The sequence below is a fragment of the Macrobrachium nipponense genome, chromosome 38 (assembly GCF_015104395.2).
Source record: "Macrobrachium nipponense isolate FS-2020 chromosome 38, ASM1510439v2, whole genome shotgun sequence".
NCBI classification, from domain to species: Eukaryota; Metazoa; Arthropoda; class Malacostraca; order Decapoda; family Palaemonidae; genus Macrobrachium; species Macrobrachium nipponense.
This window is the reverse complement of record NC_061098.1, coordinates 59,963,725-59,986,563: the sequence shown is the minus strand read 5'-3', so window position 1 is coordinate 59,986,563 and position 22,839 is coordinate 59,963,725. Positions and strand designations below refer to the sequence as shown.

Here is a 22,839-nt window from a genome sequence, read left to right as displayed (position 1 = left end):
TCTGATGGTAAATGGGATTAACCCTTGTGGTAAGTGAGTGGTCACCATCCGTTTGTTGGGCAGAAAACCTAATCTCCAGGGTTAATCCCATTGACCATCAGAGCAGGATATCAGAACGACAGGAAGGGATTAACAACTCTAAGAGAATGAAACCAGGACAGCCATCACATAAAGGACAGCTCAGCAAGAAGAAGTTCCAGAAGACTGCTGGGTCTTGACCCAGACTGACCACCTTCACATCTCTTGAGAAAGGGTCACAATTAAGGCCTGAAAGTACTCGAGTTTTAAGTAAAATACTATGTGAATACTTACAGGTAAACAAGTTATACTCAGTAATCCTGTGGGTTTCTTTTTCCATCTGCAAATGGAAACTGAAAGAAGTTTTTTGTTTGGTTCCTTATAGCATTTGCTATTTACTGTGGCATTGATGTTATAGCGCTTTTGCGTAGAACACTTATATGTTTCTCCTGTAGTCTCTTTTGATTTTACAAATGGTATGAGAATATCTACACAAACACGGAATGAAGCTTAAAAAAAGCCGAAACGGAGAGTCTGAACTCCCATAAGATCTACAAAGCAAGTGGCTACAAAATAATATAAAAATGGAAATAACTAAGAAAAAAGGGAAGAGAATTTACGAATAATTGCTAATCAAACGGTAGTGAGTTGTCAGCCAAAGGTTTTCTATCATGTATGTGTTCATGATGAACTTTCTTCTTTAGAAAAGTTTGTCTTAAGTAAACCGTTTGTTCGCATGGAAAAATAAGACGTAGCACTGCTAAGTTTTTCACGTTGGGAGGACAGCCTGTGAAGTTAGGTGGTGAATAACAGTTAGTGACAACTGAGGAAAAAGTTACAAAGGAAATATGCAAAAGAAAATGAGGCACAAATCGCCAGGGAACAAATAAGCAGAAGAGTGAGAGTAGCATTAATATTGGCGTGTGTGTTATCACGAATGCAAAAGAAATCAAGAAACGTGTTGTCAAGAAACTCAGTTTTACTTTGAATAGACGTAGCTATATGCCATCAGGATGGATCCAGGGAAAATATTTCAGATCATCACAAACAGCACCTTACTCGGTAAGTTATACTGGAGACTCATTCAGCTTTTTTATATATCTACTTTTTAATATAGTTAATCATTTTTCGTTATGTGGAGAATTCTTTGTGATGTAAAACAAGAGTTGACCGAAATTTCTTCTGTTGTTTCTTAAGACAGATGCATATATATATATATATATATATATATATATATATATATATATATATATACTATATATATATATATATATAATATATATATATATATATATGGAAATGAATGGCATTGTCGCTTCTAGAAAGTCGAATCTTTATTAGAAGTAAGTAGTATTGCCAGCAGAGACTCCAGAATTGTAAGTTAACTTCATTTTTCTCCATCACCTACGTTTCGAGGCACAAATCTCATCTTCAGGGCTGAAATCAGGGACAATGAAAAATCCATACATCGTAACTAATCATAAAATGACCAAGGTGTTGCTGTATCTTCATTGTTCACTAAAGTACCTCTCACTGAAGCTATAGAGATAATAATGTGAGCTTCATTTCCTACTGAGGATAATGTTTTGAAGGTTTTGATACTAACTCTTTTAGGAAACTGTTGGAACCGGCTGTGAAGGATAACTATCTAATTTTTTACGGAAAATTTTACAAGCAACCTGATGGAATGGCAATGGGTTCTCCTTTGGGTGCCGCCTTTACCAATATTTTTATGTCACTTGGAACAACTATTTCTTGATCAGTGTCCTCCGGCTTCTATGCCCTATTTATTTTTTTTTATAAAAGATACTTAATCGGTACGTTTGTACTTTTAAAGATAAATTTAGATCATGCACATTTATTCCTTAATTTTATTTTTTACATAACAATTTCACGATATAATGATTAATTTATAACAGGCGTTTTCAGAAAAAAAGACTTTAACTGTTGTGGGAACAAATTTCTTTATCTTTTGTCCGTTGGTTTTCAAACTGAATGCAAGTAGGACAAGGGTCAAATTTCATGAGGGAGTCATTTTCTTGCAAAACTATTTTAGCAGAAATTTTGATCCATCCCACCTATTTTAGAGAATCTTAAGAGATTTTTTAACTGGCATTGCTAAGCCAAAAACATCCACTTTTATGTGCCTGAAAAAGAGCTATATATATCTTTTGCTTTTTGCTCAACATAAAAACGTGTAAAACGAGAGCTCACTGTCGTACTTAGCAGTCTGTATCTTTCACATTTAACAATGTAAAAATCATGCATATAAAAAATAGCCTCCGAAAAGATAGCAATATTGTATACAAAATTCCTGTATGGATTGCGATTTATTTTACTTGGGTCAGACCAGCAAAGAATTGAACACCAAATTAAAACAACACAAATACTCAGTAAGAACAGGTCAGACAAATAATGCTTTATTTTTACATCTAAGTGAAAAAGGCCCACAGAATACACTGGACACGAAGCCAAATATTGTCACGTTGTAACGGAACTATTCCAAGGAACTTGTTAGAATCTGTTTTGATTCAGCTAACCTGGGTGAATAGTTTTAATGTAAGTCAATGATTATTTTCTTTTGACCCGGTCATAAAACTTATGTTCCAGAAGGAATTGAAGTTTATATAGGCCCTTGCTTCTGTATATCTTTTTTTGCTGTGACCATGTCTTGGTAATAAGACGAACGTACTTAGCATCGCCAGTGTTTCGTTGCTGTATTTTTGTTCGTATAATCATCACGTTTTTTATTTCTTCGTGATTTGAAATCAATCAAACACACACACACATACACATATAATGCTGATGACTATTCTAATGAGATGTATCCCTAGAAAGGTCATCAAATCTATGACAGATGACCAGCCATTTCTAACACGAATGTAAAAAACAACGTCGACTTCATAAACAAATTGAATAGTGTGGATTTGAATTTTGATTTTAATATGGTTTAGTTTTGATGTCCTTTTTATTTATTTACAAAAGTGCCTGCAGATGATTTACTGGAAATTTTGGAGGAAGAATGATAAAGTTATGATATTCCTTTAACTATAGCAAACCTCATTAATCACATGGTTATAATTCAAAGATAGTCAATTTGGTTTTAATGGTGAAATTTTTGTACAAAAAAAGTTCGGCACGGCTATGGGTAAATCCCTTATTTCTTGTCCTTAGCAATATTTACTTGGAAGTTTGTTAGACTAAATTCTTACCAAGAATTTTGTCCTAAAAAGTTATATGGTTTACGTATGTGGATGATATTTTCTGTATTTAGCCAGTTCACGAAAATCTCCAGGAAGTTTTGACTAAACTAAATACTATAAAATTTATTGTAGAGGAAGAAAGAAATTGTATTTGGAATTTTCTCGATGTAGCTGTCCAAAGACATGATAGAAATTTCACCCTTTCAGTCTTTCGAAAATCAACTAACATTTCCTATTTTGTTCATTTTTATTTCAATCACCATCAAAACGTTAGATTCTCTGCACAGACTAGTGCATCACATGGATCAACTGTAATAACAAACACAAAGGAGATTGTGTAATAAATCTTTCAAGCAAAGAACTGAACCAGAATCTTAAATGTGCTTCAGGTTATGGTTTATCGTACGTCACTACAACTGATTCACTTAAGGTAGATTCTTGGGTGAGCCCTATTCTCACGAGACGTTAGTTTGGCGGCCGCTGATTAGCTGGGAACTGCCTACCTCCCGGTACCAGCCAATCAGCGGCCGCCAAACAAACGTCTCGTGAAAATTGGGCTCATCCAAGAATCTACCTTAAGTGAACCAGCTATAGTGATGAGGTTTTGCGCACAAACACAAACTGGAAAAGAAAAACACAAGTATATCACCTTCAGTGAATTTAGCTAAAGGACTTTTTTCGGATTACAAATACCTAATAAGATAGTGAATTTCCCGAAAAGGTTTATAGATGCAGTTCAAAAAACGAAGAAAGATAAATATTTCCATATTACTAAGGCCGACAAGTCCAATTGTTTTGTAGTAATGAATAAAATTAATTGTGGAAAAAATGGAAAACTTTTTATCTGACTCTAGTACTTACAAAAAGCTAATGAAAGACCCATTAGCTGATGTTATAAAAACTTTTAATTCTAAAATAAAAAATATACTGAAGGAATTCAGTTCAATAAAATAGAAAGTGACGACGATTGGCCCATCTTTACCTTACATGTACGGATTAGTGAAGACCCATAAAAGAGACTTCTCTATTAGTCCCATTATCAGTACAACTAGTTCTATTAGCTATAAACTTTCTAAATATCTAGTTAAATTACTATCACCTATTCAGGATACTGTTTCAAATTCCCATTTACAAAACTCCGTTGATTTCTGTGCTAGACTCTCCCATAGTAAATTATCCAGTGTGGACAAATTAACTAGTTGTGATGTAACATATTATTCACTAAAGTTCCTATTAATGACTTACTTCAGTATTTATACTTCAGTATTTATCATAACATTTGGACTTGTATAATCTAGAATTACCTACTAATGTCATAATTAATTTGGTATCCCTTTGTATAAAAAATTCTAAATTCACTTTCAATGATAATTTTTATGAACTGATATTTGGTATGTTTGAAGAAAATGTAAATATTCCTGATTTCCTGCACAGATTTAATAATCTTTGCCATCAATAAAATTCACAATAGAATATGAAGAAAATAATTGCGTACCATTTTAAGATGTCTTAGTTATTAGAAATAACACCAAGTTTTGTTTTAAAGTATATAGGAAATCAACGAATAAATTTTCATATATTCATTTTTACGCTAATCATGCTAAACAGATTAAGATATCAACATTTTCGGGTATCGATCTCAGAGATCTTAGAATTTGCATTCCTGCGTTTTTAGAAGATGAGTTCAAAACTTTTGATAAAATACGAGATTCATTATGTTACCTCCCATATTTTTTGGAACTTTGTAAAAATTAAGCAAAAAAGACATATTACAATCCAACCAGTATTACCAAAGAAATTAAGAATATTATCTATGTACCATTTCATTCTAATTTCATTCCTGCTGTATCCATTTAAAAAAACTATTGGTATTAACTTAGTAATATATTATATATATATATATATATATATATATATATATATATATATATATAGTATATATATAATAGAGTATAGATATATATATATATATATATATATATATATATATATATATATATATATATAATAATAATATTTGAGAAATAAACTAATGAAGAATAGCCTACCTAATTCAAACAATATTGTATACAGTATTCCTTGCAAAGAATGTAATAAGATTTTTGTAGGTCAAACTTCAAAAGGTATTAAAATGTGATGCTCACAGCACAAATATGCCATTTCTAGAGGTTTAACGAATAATGGTATTGTGGATCATTGGCTTAAGACAGGCCATGTCATCAACTGGAATATGGCATCGATAATCCATACGGTCAATGACCCAAGGAAAAGGAATCTCTTGGAATCCATTTTTATTGAAGCCACGGCAATGAGCAATAAAAATCTCCAACCAGGATTAGTTCTTGATCCTCTTTCCATGTCTTTTTTGCTCAAAGAACATTCTGCCAAGATTAACAAACTGTAACCCCGCCCTCCCTTCCTATGAATAAGTCTCTCAACATCTTTTTGATTCAGTGTGAACTTGAGAATGTAGAAATAAACTACGAAATTACGTGTACCAAGTCCCCAGTATCACTTACCTTTCTACTTTGGATTAGGTATATCTATCATATATATATATATATATATAATATATATATATATCTATATATGTATATAATATACATATGTGTTTTCGAAGAATTAGTTCTTATTTTCTTTCACAACTTTTTTTGTAGAAGATAGTCTTTTAATCCGAATTATTCGTTGCCAAGTCCATTTCCATGCCAGCGTTAGAAGATGGAGGAAGGAGGGTTGCCATAAAAACGGAAATATATAATTCCTCCAGGTAACCCCCATACCCACCACGGAGCCACAATTAGAGGACAGAGTCATCCCTTTGAGAAGGACCGCTCTAGGGGCATTACCCGAATATACACCTCACCCTCAGTGCTAAGGCGTCATGATGTCCGTCGAGATCGTGGCCCAGCACCGAGGGCAGGGTTTGACATGAAACTTTCCTCTCGCTTGACCATGTCGGGTACTCGAGTTCTATAGGTGAGGTGGTGTGCCATCTATCCTTGCCTGCCATCAAAGCCAAAAACAAGTCAAATCATATCCAGAAACAAGCCAAAAGCCATAAAAAAATCCACACCTAATAGGATGAGGCGGTAGAAAAATAGAAAAATTCTACAGCAAGAGGAAAAAAGGCTGACTAATTTGTTTGACCAACAGCTGGGCCCCAAGAACCAGTGAGGAAGCATCCATCCAGGCATCCGGACCCAGCTCCTGGTCACTAAGCCCCCAACCCACGCCAAGGGGCCAGCATATAGGGGGACATAATGAGAGAAAGTATAGATCTACATACTACAAGGTATTTATTACTATAAGGGGAATTTGCAGCTATGACTAAAATGATGTCATTAGGCTGATGAATTTCTATTGGTTGGTTGGTCTTGTTTCGTTGGTGGTCTGTGCAGGCAGCAATAGCATTCCTGGCGTTCCATAGGGTGTGCTCTTGCTTGCAGCAGAGGGTGTGGGCAAAGACATGATTCTTGTCTCTGGCCAATAGTCTCGATTTGCCTCTTCGGAAGTCTTGTTAAGGGGTGTTCTGTTGCTCGTGTCTCATTTTGGATTCTCATCGTTGTCCTTTGGTTTTCTTGAAGAAAGGAGGATGAAGTCTGTGTTCTCCTGTATGTTTAATAGAAGCAATTGTTGATTAACACTCAAAGCTTCTGCTATTTGTAATCTTTGGAACCGGGCTTCTCTATGCTTTCTAGTAATTCTCTGTGCTTACTAATAATTATTCCAGTGTCGGTTTATTGTAGTAGTCACCTACGTAGTGTTGCATCTTTGCTCATTGATTTTGGTGGGCTTGCAATTGCCTGCATAGAGTGGGAGAGGTGGGACCTATCAAGCAATTGCTGGAGCTTGACATGTCCGTTTGGTACATTTACATTTGTATGCTACGCTGGTTGGCTCCCACGTCTCTCTGTAGGAAGGCGTGCTATTTTTCATCACAAGGTGGCTGACTAGATCCTAGTGGCTGTAGATACATAAGGAAATACTCTCAATAGGATTCGTAGGTGTTGTACCACTGGCAATTACCCTTTTCATGACCTTGAACTATATTTGAATTGTCAGTGATATGAGACTTTGTAATACAATACTATGTTTCCTGGCGAGGTAGATGTCATCACTGTTGTGTTGGCATATACGTCCAACTATTTTCGTATGCAACCTTCTGTTGTGTTGCAGTAGCATCCATTTCCAGTTAGGAGCTGCCTAACACATTCGATCTCTGCATGAGTAGCTTTCTATGAGGAACAGTGTACGTGAGACACGACCTTAATACCCATGTGACAGGCGATGATTGGGAGAAGTAGGCTGTTGACGGTGTTTTGCTTGTATATACGTCAGGTATGTGTGTTTTTTCATTGTTTGTTTTACTGAACATGGCGGCAGACGAATCTTTTAAAGCTTGGAAGTAAAGAATCTCCTCTTTTGATCTTTTCATATTATTTAGGTCCTCTGTGAAAGTATTTTTTACAAATACACAAACACATATTCATATATATATATATATATATATATATATATATATATATATATATATATATATATATATATATATATGATATGTGTGTGTGTGTGTGTGTGTGTGTGTGTGTGAGTGTGTGTGTGTGTGTGTGTGTGTGTATGTATTGTCTTTTGAAATAAGTAGAATTCATAAATTATTCTTACATCCGGGGATCATGTGAGCGGAAGGAGATCGAAGGTGTCAGGGCTTACAAAGACACTTGTCAGCGCTTGCGCATTCAGCTCTTAGAGCAGGCTCGCACGTAGACAAAGAAATGCACACGTTGATAACATCTTGTTGACTTAACTTTTCCTGAACTGATCCTGAAAAATATCACAGAAGCTTCTTGCAACGGAAGTTGATTATGGGCGTGCTGGAAGTATGTACGTAAGTTGGCTCGATGGGCGGAATGAGTGAAAAATAGATTTTGATTTCTGAAACAATTATCATTGTTCTTGAGAGACACTATCTTCCAGAGGAGGTCCTGGATTCGGACTTCTGTCGATTGGCAGCAAGGTGAGCACCAAAAAACATTACCTCCAAAGCCCATTTGAACTTTGTTGTATTTGTTGCGACATATATATTTTACAGAGATTTTTATATTATTTTCATGATGTGTGCATTGATTGGGTCATTTATATTTTTCGCTACATTTTTATTGTTTTAGATTTTTTGCTACAGTTTTATTCCTTTACATTTTGTTTTGTGAGTAATGTGGGAAAATCCCATAATTATCGTTTCCTGTACATATTTCTAAAATATTTTTTTTTAATTTTCTTTGTGTCTCTAGATGCATCAGTGAGAGATCACAAGTACACAGGGAACTTTAACAATGTTACGAAATTATACATTTGAGTTTTTGGGACTTGTGTTCGTAGTGCCCTTAGGAAGGAATGGTTCAGTTAAGGGTCTTATGCCTTGTGATTATTTCATGCATTTCAATTTAATCTCATTAATCTTGTTTGCCCTAATAATAAACTTTAGTTTTGATAGTTATGGGTTTCCTATACTTCTTACGTAAGTTCTAGAGAGAGAGAGAGAGAGAGAGAGAGAGAGAGAGAGAGAGAGAGAGAGAGAGGGTAGACTTGGAGACTTGATATTAGTTTTCTTTTGTTTTATTCTCTGAGAGTCTGTACCGAGGTTAAACCCTCGGTAACATCTGCATGTATGTATACATTTTACATGAATATACCTCTGAGTAGAATGCGAAAAATCTTGCATTCCGTTGTTTCACTTCCCTCGTGACTAAAATAAAACAAACTATACTCCATGTACTGTTATCATCAAAACTTGGAGTGTAAAAAAATTGTAATTAGTCCCTTCTGCATAATTATTACAAGCGAATTAGTGTTTTGCCTTGGTAACAAGATCCTGGTCATCGTTTTCGTAACGGTTCTTCACACCGACGCAGTATTCAAGTATAAGGATATTAAAACATTAAAATTGCGATCCATAGTTAAAGTTCATAACTGATTTCACCATTGCAAATTTAGTCATGAACAGACGTCTTTTTTTGTGTTTTAGAACCGTTTCATTATATGGGTTAAGAATAAATTACCGTGGATCATTAAACTAATTGTATGCCTAAATTTTTATTTCTATTGACTATAGGAAGGTAACATTGTAAAATCTTTCTTATTCCATTTTAAGAGTAGTTTTCAGACCTCAGGTAAAATAAGTTTTGCCCTTTATATAATACTAAGCTATTGTATGAACTTACCTATACGAAAACCAAGAATTGACTGTCAGTTGTGAAATTACCAGGAAAACAAACCTTTGCTTCCAACATAAAGAACTTGTCTGAGAAATTGCATCATCTCCTATCTCCAATAATTAAATCGTCCACAGTTTCTCCTCATCAATTTCAGAATTATTCATTGTATTTTTACATTAACTGATGTAGTGAGGTTATCTCACTGGGGATCCCTGCTCAATTAGATCAATATTTTCCCCCTCAGTTCATTTCAAACGCTCTCCGATTTAGTTCAGTTACTAGTCACACATACAGAGCATTGAGTGAGTGGCATCAGTGTTTGAGGTCATTTTCGTCGTCTCGAATATTTACTAAGCTCTATGTTGGACTAATACTAACTCATCCCTGGTTGCATCATTGCTCGTAGATTTGGAGTGGTTTATCCATAGTCTCCATTATCAATAGGATTCATCAACCAATCCAGAATGGTCACTTTTGATTTCTGCCTCTTGCAGACATTTTACCCTCTGAAAATCAAGAACCCTCGGATTGAACTCCTCAGAGGCCACCGATCTTTTGCCTTTACAACCAAAATCATTCTCTCGCCGCTTCCTGTCTGATTTTCCCACTTGTACCTTTTCTTCCTTGAAGAGGAGGATCCGTAGTTTCCTTTGTGCTCCTTCTCTTCTCACTTTCCTCGGTCACCGGTTAGGTAAAGATAGCTGTCATCATTATGAAGTACTTGAACTAGACAACAGACCTTATTTATTCAAGGTTGCGCGGTCCAGAAACTGAGGATAAAGGGACGCTAACATTTTAGAACTCTATCTTTTTAACCATACTGAAACGATGAGTAATTAAGATTCGCAAAAATTCACATTAAAAGAATAAATTGTGATTCAATATTAGCAGACCCAAATACAAGTGGAGATTAAGTGATTGATTCAAATCTTGAATATTCAGCTGATGAGCGAGATGTTTTTTAGGCAATTCAGACAAATACTGTATGAATGTGCTGATGTTAGCTCTTTGTCCACAGAAAGTTTCAACATAAACGCTATTCAAGATAAGGAAGTAATAAGGTCGGTCATTTTGATGATTTCCAACTTTTGTTTTTTCTTTCGTTCCACAAGATAAGTCTAATATAATACTCTTACTCTTTCCAAGACTTATGGATACCAGTTTTTTCAAAAAAAATGGGCGTTTGGAAAATAAAAAAAAAAAATTAAAAAAAAAAATATATATATAAGGATAGTGAAGGATCAGATGATAATGAAATATTGGAGGGACTGGAGTGGTGGGGGGTGTTGGTTAATTGTGAAAGGGAATGATAAATGTACATTGTTTATTAAACGCCAGTGCCAGGATACACAACGGACTCTTGGGAAATGAGGAGCAAAGAAAACGGACGAATGAGCGAGAAAGAAGCCAGGCGGTTGGTTAGCGAGTGACAAAGAGGACAGCGGCTCCAATAACAAACTATTTCATATATTTCATTTTCATGAGGGCGCTGAATAATCCTGATGGGTTCCGGCGCTTGGTCCTCGAGACCTAAATTTCATACTCAATCAATCATAACAAGAAGAGGAGATAAGAGGAGACAGTAGTTAGCAGATATGAAACGGACTCCTAACGGAGAGGAAATGTACGAAGGAAAGGTAACGGTGTAGAAAATGGGCAGATAGGAAATACATGTTACTTTTAAGGATACCAAAACACAAAATAAATAGCCAAGCGTAGGAGAAGGTGGTATTAATCGAAAAATATGCGGATAGTTCAAACTATCACCCTTGAAGACAGGACCTCAGGCTAACCGTCAGATCCAAAAACACCAATATCAGGAACCTGTTACTAAAATTTTTCAGAAAATGTTATGTTGTATATATATATTATATATATATATATATATACTATTAATATATATATAATATATATACTATATATATAATACATTAAGATAGTATATGATATATAATATTATAGATGTGATATATATATATATACTATAGATAATAGATATATATATATATATATATATGTATATATAGATATATTATATACATTATTATATATATATATATATATATAATATATCTAATAATATATATATATATATATATATATATATTAATATATATATATATATATATATATATATATATGGTTGTGCATCAAATGCGGGTTTCGCTTATGATTTTCAAGCAATCTTTTTCATTGTGTAAAAGCTTCTCTTTATTTCAAACGTTGAGATTTTATGTACCAGCTTCGTAAAAGGAAGACTAAAACCCAAAGGGAATTTCGTGAACAATATTAAGTTTGCTTCCATATACACATTGCCTTTCAGAACAGAAACTGAGAAAGCACAAATTTTGATTTTCTTGTCTCTTTATTCCAAAGAGTGGGAAGTAGAAGAGATGAATGGTGCAGGAAAATCTAACTTTGGGATATAGCCACGAAGACAGCTGAATTATTTCGTTTTCCATAGAGATGTTTAGAGATATCAGTATTTATATTGAGGCGTTATTGCTCTTGTTAATGTAATTGTTTTATTCATATAGGTAAACTAAAATAAATGCCTAATTTTTGCTTTAAATATTTATAGATCTGTTTCTCACTGCCTATATACGTAACTGCCAATATTGTATTTCAAACCATTGATGTGATTATCAAAATTAGCTTAGCAACAGTGATCGATATCGTTCATGTGTAAATTTTGTTACTGTTCAATGATATGATCTAGATTCTTATGCATTTCTTAATAGTCTGTGCAGTTACTAATTACGTATATCCCTTGCAATGCTTATTGATAATGATTACTATTTTCTGAGTTACGACAAGATATCAATAACCTCGTCGTTGCGGTGCCAGCAAGAACTAATCAATCAGTCAATCAATACGACAAGATGTAAAGGGCGATTGAAGGCGCGTATAATGGACGTGTAGACTCTTGTCTCTCTTTCGAGGAAGGTAACCGGAAATCACACGGCAGAGCGACTGCGAGTCTCGTTCTCTTTCTCTCGTTATTGCTGATGTAGGAATCGTTCAGTGAACCTTTCTGGGACGAATAATGTACGATTAGGACATAACGAAGGAAGGACTGAAGTTACGAGCCATGAACGGGTGGCTGAGCATTCCGAAAAACGACTCTCGCCAGTCACTTGCTCAGAAATTCTTTCTGGCATAACGAGAGAGAGAGAGAGAGAGAGAGAGAGAGAGAGAGAGAGAGAGAGAGAGGGGTACTAATCACCAATTCACCATGCCCAAATTCCGCCAGGGGATCGCCTTTAATCTAGGTCTTGAAGGCCGCGGGAAGCCCTTCCTCCTCTCTCCTTGGAGAGCCATTCTCGCTCAGCAGCAGTAGTAATAACACCAGGGCTACTTTCCACATCCCTCGAGTGGGATTTCAAACGATCAGTTGGTCTGTGGGCCAGAATATTCATTTCCCCCTTCACTGATCGCATCTTGCTGGGTGGCTGGCGATAGGCTCCAGCGGGACCTCTGTGACTTCATTGGAAGACCTGCCGCCCTTTTAAGTCAATTTCAGTCCCTTTAGTTAATGCCTCTCCGGCACACACACACGTGATCCTCTTTGAGTGACAGGAGCTGTAACAAAGGAATGAAAATAGACAGAGGGGATGAAGGGAGTCTATTCATTGGTTACTCTTGGTGCAATGTGGATGAACTTTTGTAAGGGGTAGGGACGGGTATATCAAAAGAATTAAAAATTTTGCTGTATGGAAATTTTACCTTAGCTGCGTTTTCGTCCTCTGTTTTTTTTTTTTTTTTTTTACAGGAAAATGGATCAACGTAATGGGCACCATATGGATAAGTAGAGACAATGTAGAGTAATGGAAGGAGAAAGCATATAATTATTTTTTTCTTATAATTTAAAGAGTGTTGTTTCTAATTAACTACAAAATCTACATTTGGTGAACAAATCCGCACCATCGTATGGCGAGTTTGAGAATCTGAGTAGTTTTTGAATCACTTGCGTATGTGTGCTGACGCCTTTATCCATGCTGTGAGGTGCAGTCTTCACAATCACTGAATCCATAAATGCAGAAGCACGCAAGTTACGTCAGCCATTTCCTTCAGCGAGTGCATGTGTGTATGTCCGTATGTCCGGATGAATACTGGATGTTGATGTGGATGTGAATACGCGTCTGTATTTCAATATATATACTGAAAGGATGAGGTAGATTTCTCAAATTCGAAAACACCAAGTCAGAAATAGTCGGGAAAACCAGAGATACAGTGCCATGTTGACATGTCTTCATTGCCATGCAAACATTTTATGCTGCAGAAAGGTTAGCGAATGACCAAAGTAAAAAGAACTTTGAATTCAACTAGAGAGAGAGAGAGAGAGAGAGAGAGAGAGAGAGAGAGAGAGAGAGAGAGAGAGAGACCCCGTAAAGACTTCAAAGGAAACTTAATTCGGAAAGAAATGAGATTACAGGTAATGAAGGGAAGGAGGAATTGAATTTATGTTTTATAAGAGAGCGTAAGCATGATAGAATTTTTTTTCCTGTTCGTTTTCCCTTTCAGGGCTCAGATTTTCTGTTTCTAAAACACATGCGTGTGCCCATACATATACATACATACATACAAATGTATAGATAAATTAATGAATATATGTATATATACATATATATGCACACATATATATATGTATATATGCATGTATTTCTTTATTCATCTATACATATGTATGCGTAGGCACGCGCATGTGTGTTAGAAGCAGAGGAAATTCTAAGCCTCAAAAGGGAAAACGGAATAGAATAAAAAAATATATATCCGTTAGATACCATCTAGTTTCAATAAGGTCCTATTAGTAAATATGTATATATATATATATATATATATATATATATATTATATTATATATATATATATATATATATATATATATAGTATGTATATATATATATGTTGTTGAATCTACTGGTCACTTTTTTACCAGATACATATACAATTGTAATAGCCACAATGCCCTGTTAACTTCTTAAATTCTTTGCTCTTTTTTTTTTGGAAACCAAAACCCCCAGTCTGGCTTCTGGCAACTGCTAAAGCAGAAAATTTTAATTATCTCGAGACCAGAAGATATCTTCAGAAGAAAGTAAATTTAATTAAATCTGGAGATATTAGACGATTTGGAAAGAAGACTGTCCTGATACATGCAAACTCAAAGACTCAATCTGTCATGCTCAGTCACTAAAAAACTGACAAGGAAATGGCCATGGACATCAAGCCTCCCATTAACTTTAGTTATGGGAGAGGAGTGATATTTAATAGTGATTTGCATGACTTCAACGAAGAAAAAAATCTAGATGTGTGTCGTCCAAAAGACGTCTGGAAGGTACATAAGGTTCCCAAAACATCAATGGTTATATTGAAATTTGAAAATCCAGAATAACCTCTGAATATAAACACTGAAGGGAAAGAGTAGGAGTTAAGCCCTTCAAACAGAAGCCCTTTAAATTTTAATTGCTTCAAATTTGGACACCCCTCTAAAGACTGTAAAAATGATAAAGTATGCAATAACTGTTCTAGAGGGGAGCATGTAGACTGGACGATTGATGCAAAATGCTTAAATTGTGAATTGGACTATAAACCTAGTGAGACGATTTGTCCAAATTCAAAATTGAGGAAGCAGCCCTTAGCAAGTCTAAGCAGAATACATCACTGTTGGGTATGGCTAACGCTTGAATGAACACAACCCGAAATTATGCCAAAGCATGAAAAGAAAAATCTAATTTCCCTTACCAATAAATTCACCTTCTCTTAAGGCTGAAAGGGTCATATAAGTCTACCAGACAACTGCCCCATATATGGAAAGAGCATGTTAAGGCAAGCTCACTACCCCAGTGGTTTTTACTAACACCCTCCAAGGTAGATGCACTGCCTTCTTTACATTCTTCCCCTCCCCCCATAGACAAATCTACGGACCTCCTAGGGCAGTACCCATATCTGCCTAACATAGGAGAGGATGAACATACTGAAGAGCTACTAGATACACCAATAAAAGGGGAGATGTTTAGATTGGGGAACTCTCGATCCTATCGTAAAAGAGAAAGACCTCCATCTCTCTCTTCCCAAGGTCGTAAAACAATAATATCTAATAGATATGAAGTCATTTCTTCAATTGATAATGAACCAAACAACTTAAACATCCACAAAGCCACAGCTGATGTTTACTGGTCTTCTGGCCAGATCACATTAAAGAATGAAAAAATCAGATTAGTGTGAAACCCCAGACATTAAGATCAAAATTAAATCCAAAAAATTTATATAACCCAAAAATTGCCAATGAAAAGATCTTTTCCCGAGTCTCTTCCAAAAAATAAATAATTTTCCTGTCTAACATCTTACAATGGAATTGTCTAGGTCTAGGGGCTAAATATGAAGAGCTGAAACTACTCATCCAAAGGACAGCAATATGTTAGTTATAGGACTCCTCATAACCAACAAATAGGGAACCATGGTGAGAGCCTCCTTTATGTTCACAACGATGTCCTACAAATATCCTTCACTTTACGTCCTCCTCTGCAGGCAGTGGCTGCACAAGTTGACATTGGGAGAAGTATCTGTTTGGTCTTTATACTTACCTCCTAATGAAAATATTACATATGATACTCGAAAATAATAGAAAGATGGAAAAAATACGAAATGTGCAAAGTTTTAGCATTTATTCAGTGAACTCACAACAAGGTAAAAAACTATCTTGAACTAATACATTCCCCGTTAGACAACGACGCCGCCCAGATATTTGGTATCGTGGGCATTGGCTACCAATCCCCCTATCCTTTGAATACCTCGAATCCTAAAAAAAAAAAAAAAAAAAAAAAAAAAAAAACGAAGAAAACTTTAATAGCTATGACATGATAAAGATATGAATGTTTTTATTAAGTTAACAGCACAATTAATTAAAGTATTTCGCAAAAATATTAAAAATTGATTGACAAAGAGTTCAGGAAGCGAGTTTATCTTTTAAGGCTTGATGAAAGTGCACTAAAATAATGGGGTACTTCAAAATCTTGTTCGGTGGGCTAAACAGAAGGAGACCTACTTCGAAGAACGCCTTGCGGTGGTTTGTTCAGTCACGTAATCCATTGATGTTCAATAACGCATCCAACGGTCACCAAATTGATACCATCTTGATCGGCAGTTTCCTTGGACCTAGCAAAGGATCCTATTGTCCAGTCCATCGGAAATTACGAAAGTAGGGTTGATTAACGTGACGTCTCACATGAATATCATGGTCAGGTATTCCTTACTGTAAAAACAGCAGACAACTTCATGTAATACTGAAAGTAAGATTAACTTTAAATATGAAGATTGGTGTCTTATGTTCGCCGTGAAGAGTGAAAGGAATCTGTTTCGTCTTGGGTAACCGTCCCTCAGGTAAACAGTAGTTTTAAGCTGAGGTGGCGATGAAACACACAACTAGCACTCAAGGTAGTTACGCTCAAGAAAGAATATAAATGGAGCATAATCAAGAAATTTAATAAGATCCTTTAAGCTTACTACATATATATTAAAATTTAAGAAAAACTAGAAATAAAATAAAAATAAAATAGAAAAAGTACTACAAATACAGTTTTTCGTACATCTGACGATCTTAGAGACATGAATGGTAGACATCTATTAAGGTGTGATGTTTTAGCCCATGGAATTTTGGCATCGCTCACAGAAAATGAAGACATAGAGATCCTCAAATCAGGAGAATCTACTCATTTCCACATACAAACAGGCACCTTGTCGTTTATAGACCTTTCAATAGTGAGTTCTAACTGCATCATGGCTTGAACTGGAGAACACATCAATCCCCATCCCCAAAAAAACAAACAACCATGTAAAAACCATTAATGCCACTTAATCCCGGTTTCAGATTTCCTTTAATAAAAATTCAAATTCTTTCACCATGTTACCAAACATAATTTGTACCACACAAAAAATTACTATCACAACCAAGTCCCCACGGATCTCATATACTGTTAGTTGCAACCCATACATGACCCCTTTAATTCCTCAAAATGGAACGTCATCATCTAAAATGCTAAAAAGACGAAAAAACCCTATGAGTCTCCAACTCCAAACGAAAGCATCAACAATAGTCTCATTTAGGACACCTCTTAACGTCGTCAGCATCAAACGGCCTATTGTTTCCAAAATCAATAAATACCTATAGTCTGTCTAACCAACCTCATAAGCACCCAAAGTCACCATTAACCCCAAAAATAGTCACTAACACCACAAATTCCCATCAGTTCTAAAAAGAATCCTCTCTAATCCCCAATTATCAGCAGTACCAGAAAACCTACTCCACGTTATATAGCCACCAGAAGAAAAACACCTAGATCAAATCTGAATACACTGCAGGATGTGATCTCAGAAAGCCACTAATCATGAATTACCATTCATAGATCACCAAAGCAACACCTGTGAACATAACCTTATAAAACTGCAAACTGCCAAAACCTATAAAACCACGACGAACCAGTACCACTGATCACTGCCCCATTGGTTCTTAAAACCATAATTCATCACCACCAAAACCCCAAATAATACCACAACATCTATCACTCATCGTTTCTGCGCCAGGTGGGTTGTTGATGGCGATAGTGCAACTTCTACCACTCAACAGGGATCCCCACCAGACCTGCAAAGTCCTGGTCCTGGGCCCCAGCAACCATGAAGAGGAGGGACCAAAAGAAACCAAAGATAATATCATTATGTTAAATGGTCCCTTGAGGATAAGAAAATCCTCCTCTTCTGCTTCACCCACTCGAGTTATGATGGGTGGGACAGATATAAGAATCTAGTATTCGAGGAAAAAATAAAGGAAGCAGATTTACCAGCTGAAAAAGTTGCAGCCACCACAAGACTTTTAACCTCAATAGTCTCACTGATTCCTAATTATCTCCCAGAAGAAGAAATAGAAAAGAAAAAAAGAAACCTACTCAAAAGCAAAGAGTGACTGAAAAAAAAGAAGCAGGTGAAAAACATGAATACAGAGAAAGTATTTGGAACAGAGAAGAAGAATGGATATTGCTATGGGCAATGGAGTATGCGAAAGAAAAGTTCACAAGACAAAGAGAAAGATGTAATGAATGGCAGAGAATATTACATCACCACTGCCCAAATAAAATTGGTATACCAAGAGCAAAGCTGACCACCCAGAAATCCATTTTTCTCACCCAAAAGCATTTCTTGAAACCAACAGACTTTGCCTCTCTGAACGCCTATGCATCATTTTTAATTCCATTGGCATTTAAAAAATTATGAACTCCTTCAATAAAGATTTGCACTGGTTGAGAAAGAACAATGTACACGATGCCTTGGAAAGGACGAGCTCCGTATGCAATTGTTGTGGCTTTGTGAAGCAAAGTCTTATCCTCACTGTTTCTCTCCGCCATTTTGTCCAAATTAAACTTTTGGTATTTAGGACTCGACCGGATCTCCATATCATCAGAACACCAACAATATTCCCAGTTTCATTCACAAACCAACTACCACATAATAAAAGAGTATATAAATCCCGGACACAAATATCCTCAGTACTTCACGAAAAAAAACAAAAAACACTGTTAATGTTACTTGCGGCTCAAGGTTACTATGTCATACGATTGTTCACTGGGTCAGGGTCAACAGAGGACGAAGAGAGAGAGAGAGAGAGAGAGAGAGAGAGAGAGAGAGAGAGGGAAGGAAAAAATTGTATCAGAACGAGGCGATCAGTCTGCATGTGAACAATTTTTGCTTATATCGCATTACCTGGCTATTCTTAAACCCGAAATGCTAACTCAAGCTGAACTGACAGCAGCCACTCACACTTTGTACTAGCCTCAAAAAGAAAGTAAAAAAACTATGGATGGATTTTATGCGGAATGTATATTTCCCAACTATAATTAATTCCCCACGGTGTACATAAAAAAAAAAAAAAACACTGTTAATCACAACATGCCATGTCCCCTCACTTCAGTTGCAATGCCTCCAACAATGCAAAAGAAAAAAAAAAAAAGGATTCACAGTACCGAGAGAGAGAGAGAGAGAAGACTAAAAATTCAACACTCACCTTAATTCCTCTTCTTTCATAGCATATCTGCATTGATAATCCCTTTCAAGCAATACACACTTCATATTCCACTGCTCTTATATCTGACACTGAAGCAGAGAAAAAGAAATCCTTTGAGTATTTGTCCTGTCAGACTTGCCAGTTTCACATTTTAACCCCCTGAAGCAGTTTCTTCAAAGACATGAATTGTTCACTGCTCAATTATGCTTAATTTAGCCTAATTGTGCCTTAATTGCCCTGAATTAAGCACTGCACATACAACTATAACAAGGTCTATTTATTAGTAATGTGGACCCTCTCAACAAACGTCTGGCAGCTACCTTAGAAAACCTGCAACCATCATCTCTGCTACTATTGATCAATGACATTAAATTTAGGCTAAATGAAACTCCAGGATATAAACAAAATAGAACTTTATTTTCCCAAAAATAACATGATGAAAAAGGAAAATGAATTGAAAAACCCAAACATGAAGTGTAATCACTCCTAGCAAAAAAATTATCTCAAATGAATACCACACATCACCTCCCACCAAGACACATTAATTCCCATAATTATCTCTATTTTACCCACTAACTGATAGATAAAAGTATTAGTCAAGAATTTCCATTCTGTATGGTGACATTGAAACCATTTGAGGGGAAAAATCACAATTTTAAGAAATTAAATAAAAAAATAGATAAAAAAAAACAATGGGAATAAATGAAAAAATTCCTGTATGCATGAAAAAAAAAAAAATTGATTAGAAACTCATGCGCTTTCCACTGAACACAGTCGTCAAACAGCGCACCTGAAAAATTTTTACCGTTCAGTAAAACGTCTTTTCACTCCAACACTATATAGTTTTTTCTTTACCTTTTTCTGTGGATCTTCTGTCCGCCTTGCCCTCTGGCTCGACCCGCTAATCGTTATCTTTTTGGTCTGCTAATAATTATCTTTTTGGTCTGCTAATAATTATCTTTTTGGTCTGCTAATAATTATCTTTTTGGTCTGCTAATAAATCTGCTCATGGCACCAATAGCAAAGTCACACCTATTACAATTTTATGATCATTTATGGCTTCGAAATATATTTTCTAATAAATGGTTTAAAGTCATAATCAATCCTATCACCAAACCTGGAAAGGATCCAAGTGATGTAAATTATTTCAGAACAATTTTTCTAACAAGTGGTTTATGCAAAATTACTAGAGAAAATGGTGAATGCTCGACTAACATGGCACATTTGAGAAAATATAATTTTGACGCCCCCTCAATTTGGGTCACAATGCAACAGATCTACATTATATTCTCTATCCAACTAAGAAGACCATATACATAGAGGATTTGAACGAAAACAGATTACACTAGCTGTCTTTTTTGACAATGAAAAGGCATACGATTCTACATGGAGATATGCAGTATTAAAAACGTTACATAAAATCAACATCCCTGGAGATCTACATATGCTTATCCAAAACTCTCTGTAAGATCACACTTTCCAAGTGAAAATTGATGATATATTGTCAAGTACATTTCCACTTGAAAACTCTGTTCCACAAGGAGGCGCCCTTAGTGGCACACTGTTTACTTTAGAAATTAATGATAGCTGTAATAATCTACCTAATGGAACAAAAAGTAACCTTTATATGGATGATTTTATCTCACTTAAACATGCAGAGCAAATTATTATTAAAACTCTACTAAAAATAGATGAATGGACCTCATCTGTAGGCTTTAACATAGCCATAAATGGGACTGAAGCAGTTGTATTTTAAAAAAATAAAAGGTGGATGAAAGGTGAAGAAATAGACTTAAATATCAGAACTCATAGTACACCAATTGGTCAAAATGCTAAATTCTTAGATTTAGTTTTCGATACTCACCTAAATTGTAAAGCTCATATAACATATATAAAATCAAAATGTAAGAGAGCATTAACTCTAATTAAAGAGTTATTGAACACTACTTGGGGAGCCGCTAGACATATCCTTACTGCTCTGTAAAGTAATAGTACTGCCTATCATTGATAATTATGGATGTGAAGTATATGCCTCGGCTTCGGATGCAACGCTGAACATGTTAGACCCTGTTCACAATGAAGGAGCCTGTATATCATCACCATGTGGTGAACTACCTCGCTCTCTCTCTCTCTCTCTCTCTCTCTCTCTCTCTCTCTCTCTCCATAAAGAGCAACACCGAAGAGGGCATTGAAAATTCAGTCAAGTGATTCACTAACCAAAAAATTATTTGAATTATATGTATTTATTAACAATCAATTACCAACTTTCCCAGTTAGAGCTAGAGGATTGTTTGAGTTACTGAATATGAATATACAGTTAGTTACCTTCAATAATAAAATTTCCTCCTTAGAATATGAAAAAATTAAAAATTTGCATAAAATTAAAATATTTATCAAAGACTTATTCAAATATTCAAGAACACCACAGACAACATACTGTAGAACATATAATCCGAAAATATCCACATTACGCAATATACACAGATAGATCTAAGTCAGAACATGGAGTGGGATATGTTGCAGTATCCCAAGACAAAAAGCATCAGTTCTCTCTGGGTGATAATGCCTCAGTAATTAAAGCTGAGTTATGTGCAAAAGTATCAGCTATAAAACTAATTAAAGAAGCCTCATTCAATAATTTTGTAATTTATAGCGACTTCAGAAGTGCTACAGAAGCCATTCATTGTTAAAATCCAAAAATTAATATTGTACACAAGATTAAGTTTCCACTTCATCAGTTATATAATAATGGAAAAAAATATTGAAATATGTAGGGATTAAAGGAAACGAAGATGCTGATTAAGCAGCTAAAGACATAGTCCATAAGACAAGAACAATTGTAAACATACCTATTAGTGACTATATAACATATATAAAAACAATCACTATAAATAAATGGCAAAATATGCTGAATGAGGAACTTATAAGTAACAAATTGAAACACATTAAGTCCTGTATTGGAAAATGGAGTTTATCATATCATAGAGATAAACATACTTATCCCTCTGATATGATGAACTCCATTTTCCAACACAGGACTTTATGTGTTTCAATTTGTTATTTATAAGTTCCTCATTCAATATATTTTGCCATTTATTTATAATGATTGTTATTATATATATTATACAGTCACTAATAGGGATGTTTACATTTGTACTGGTCATATGGAGTACTTCTTTAGCTGCTTTATCAGCATCTTCGTTTCCTTTAATCCCTACATATTTCAATATTTTTCCATCATTATGTAACTTATGGAGTGAAAACTTTTGGAAACAAATGAATGAAGGAAATTTTGTCAGAATCTTTTAATTTTTCGGTAGTTCCTATATTAATGTTTGTGAAGAACTGCGATTAT

At 35.2% G+C, this 22,839-nt stretch overlaps 2 protein-coding genes across 2 annotated transcripts in view; one reads left to right on the top strand and one right to left on the bottom strand.

Moving 5' to 3' along the window:
• The window catches only part of LOC135209741 (thiol S-methyltransferase TMT1B-like), a 597,585-nt gene that overhangs the window by 389,050 nt on the left and 185,696 nt on the right, over positions 1-22,839 (bottom strand). The window lies entirely within an intron of this gene.
• The window catches only part of LOC135209489 (neural-cadherin-like), a 149,998-nt gene continuing 127,688 nt past the window's right edge, over positions 530-22,839 (top strand). Inside the window, exon 1 of the mRNA XM_064242143.1 lies at positions 530-1,080. Within this exon, the coding sequence (XP_064098213.1) occupies positions 1,032-1,080 (49 nt within the window). The 5' untranslated portion in view covers positions 530-1,031. The remainder of the gene's footprint in view (positions 1,081-22,839) is intronic.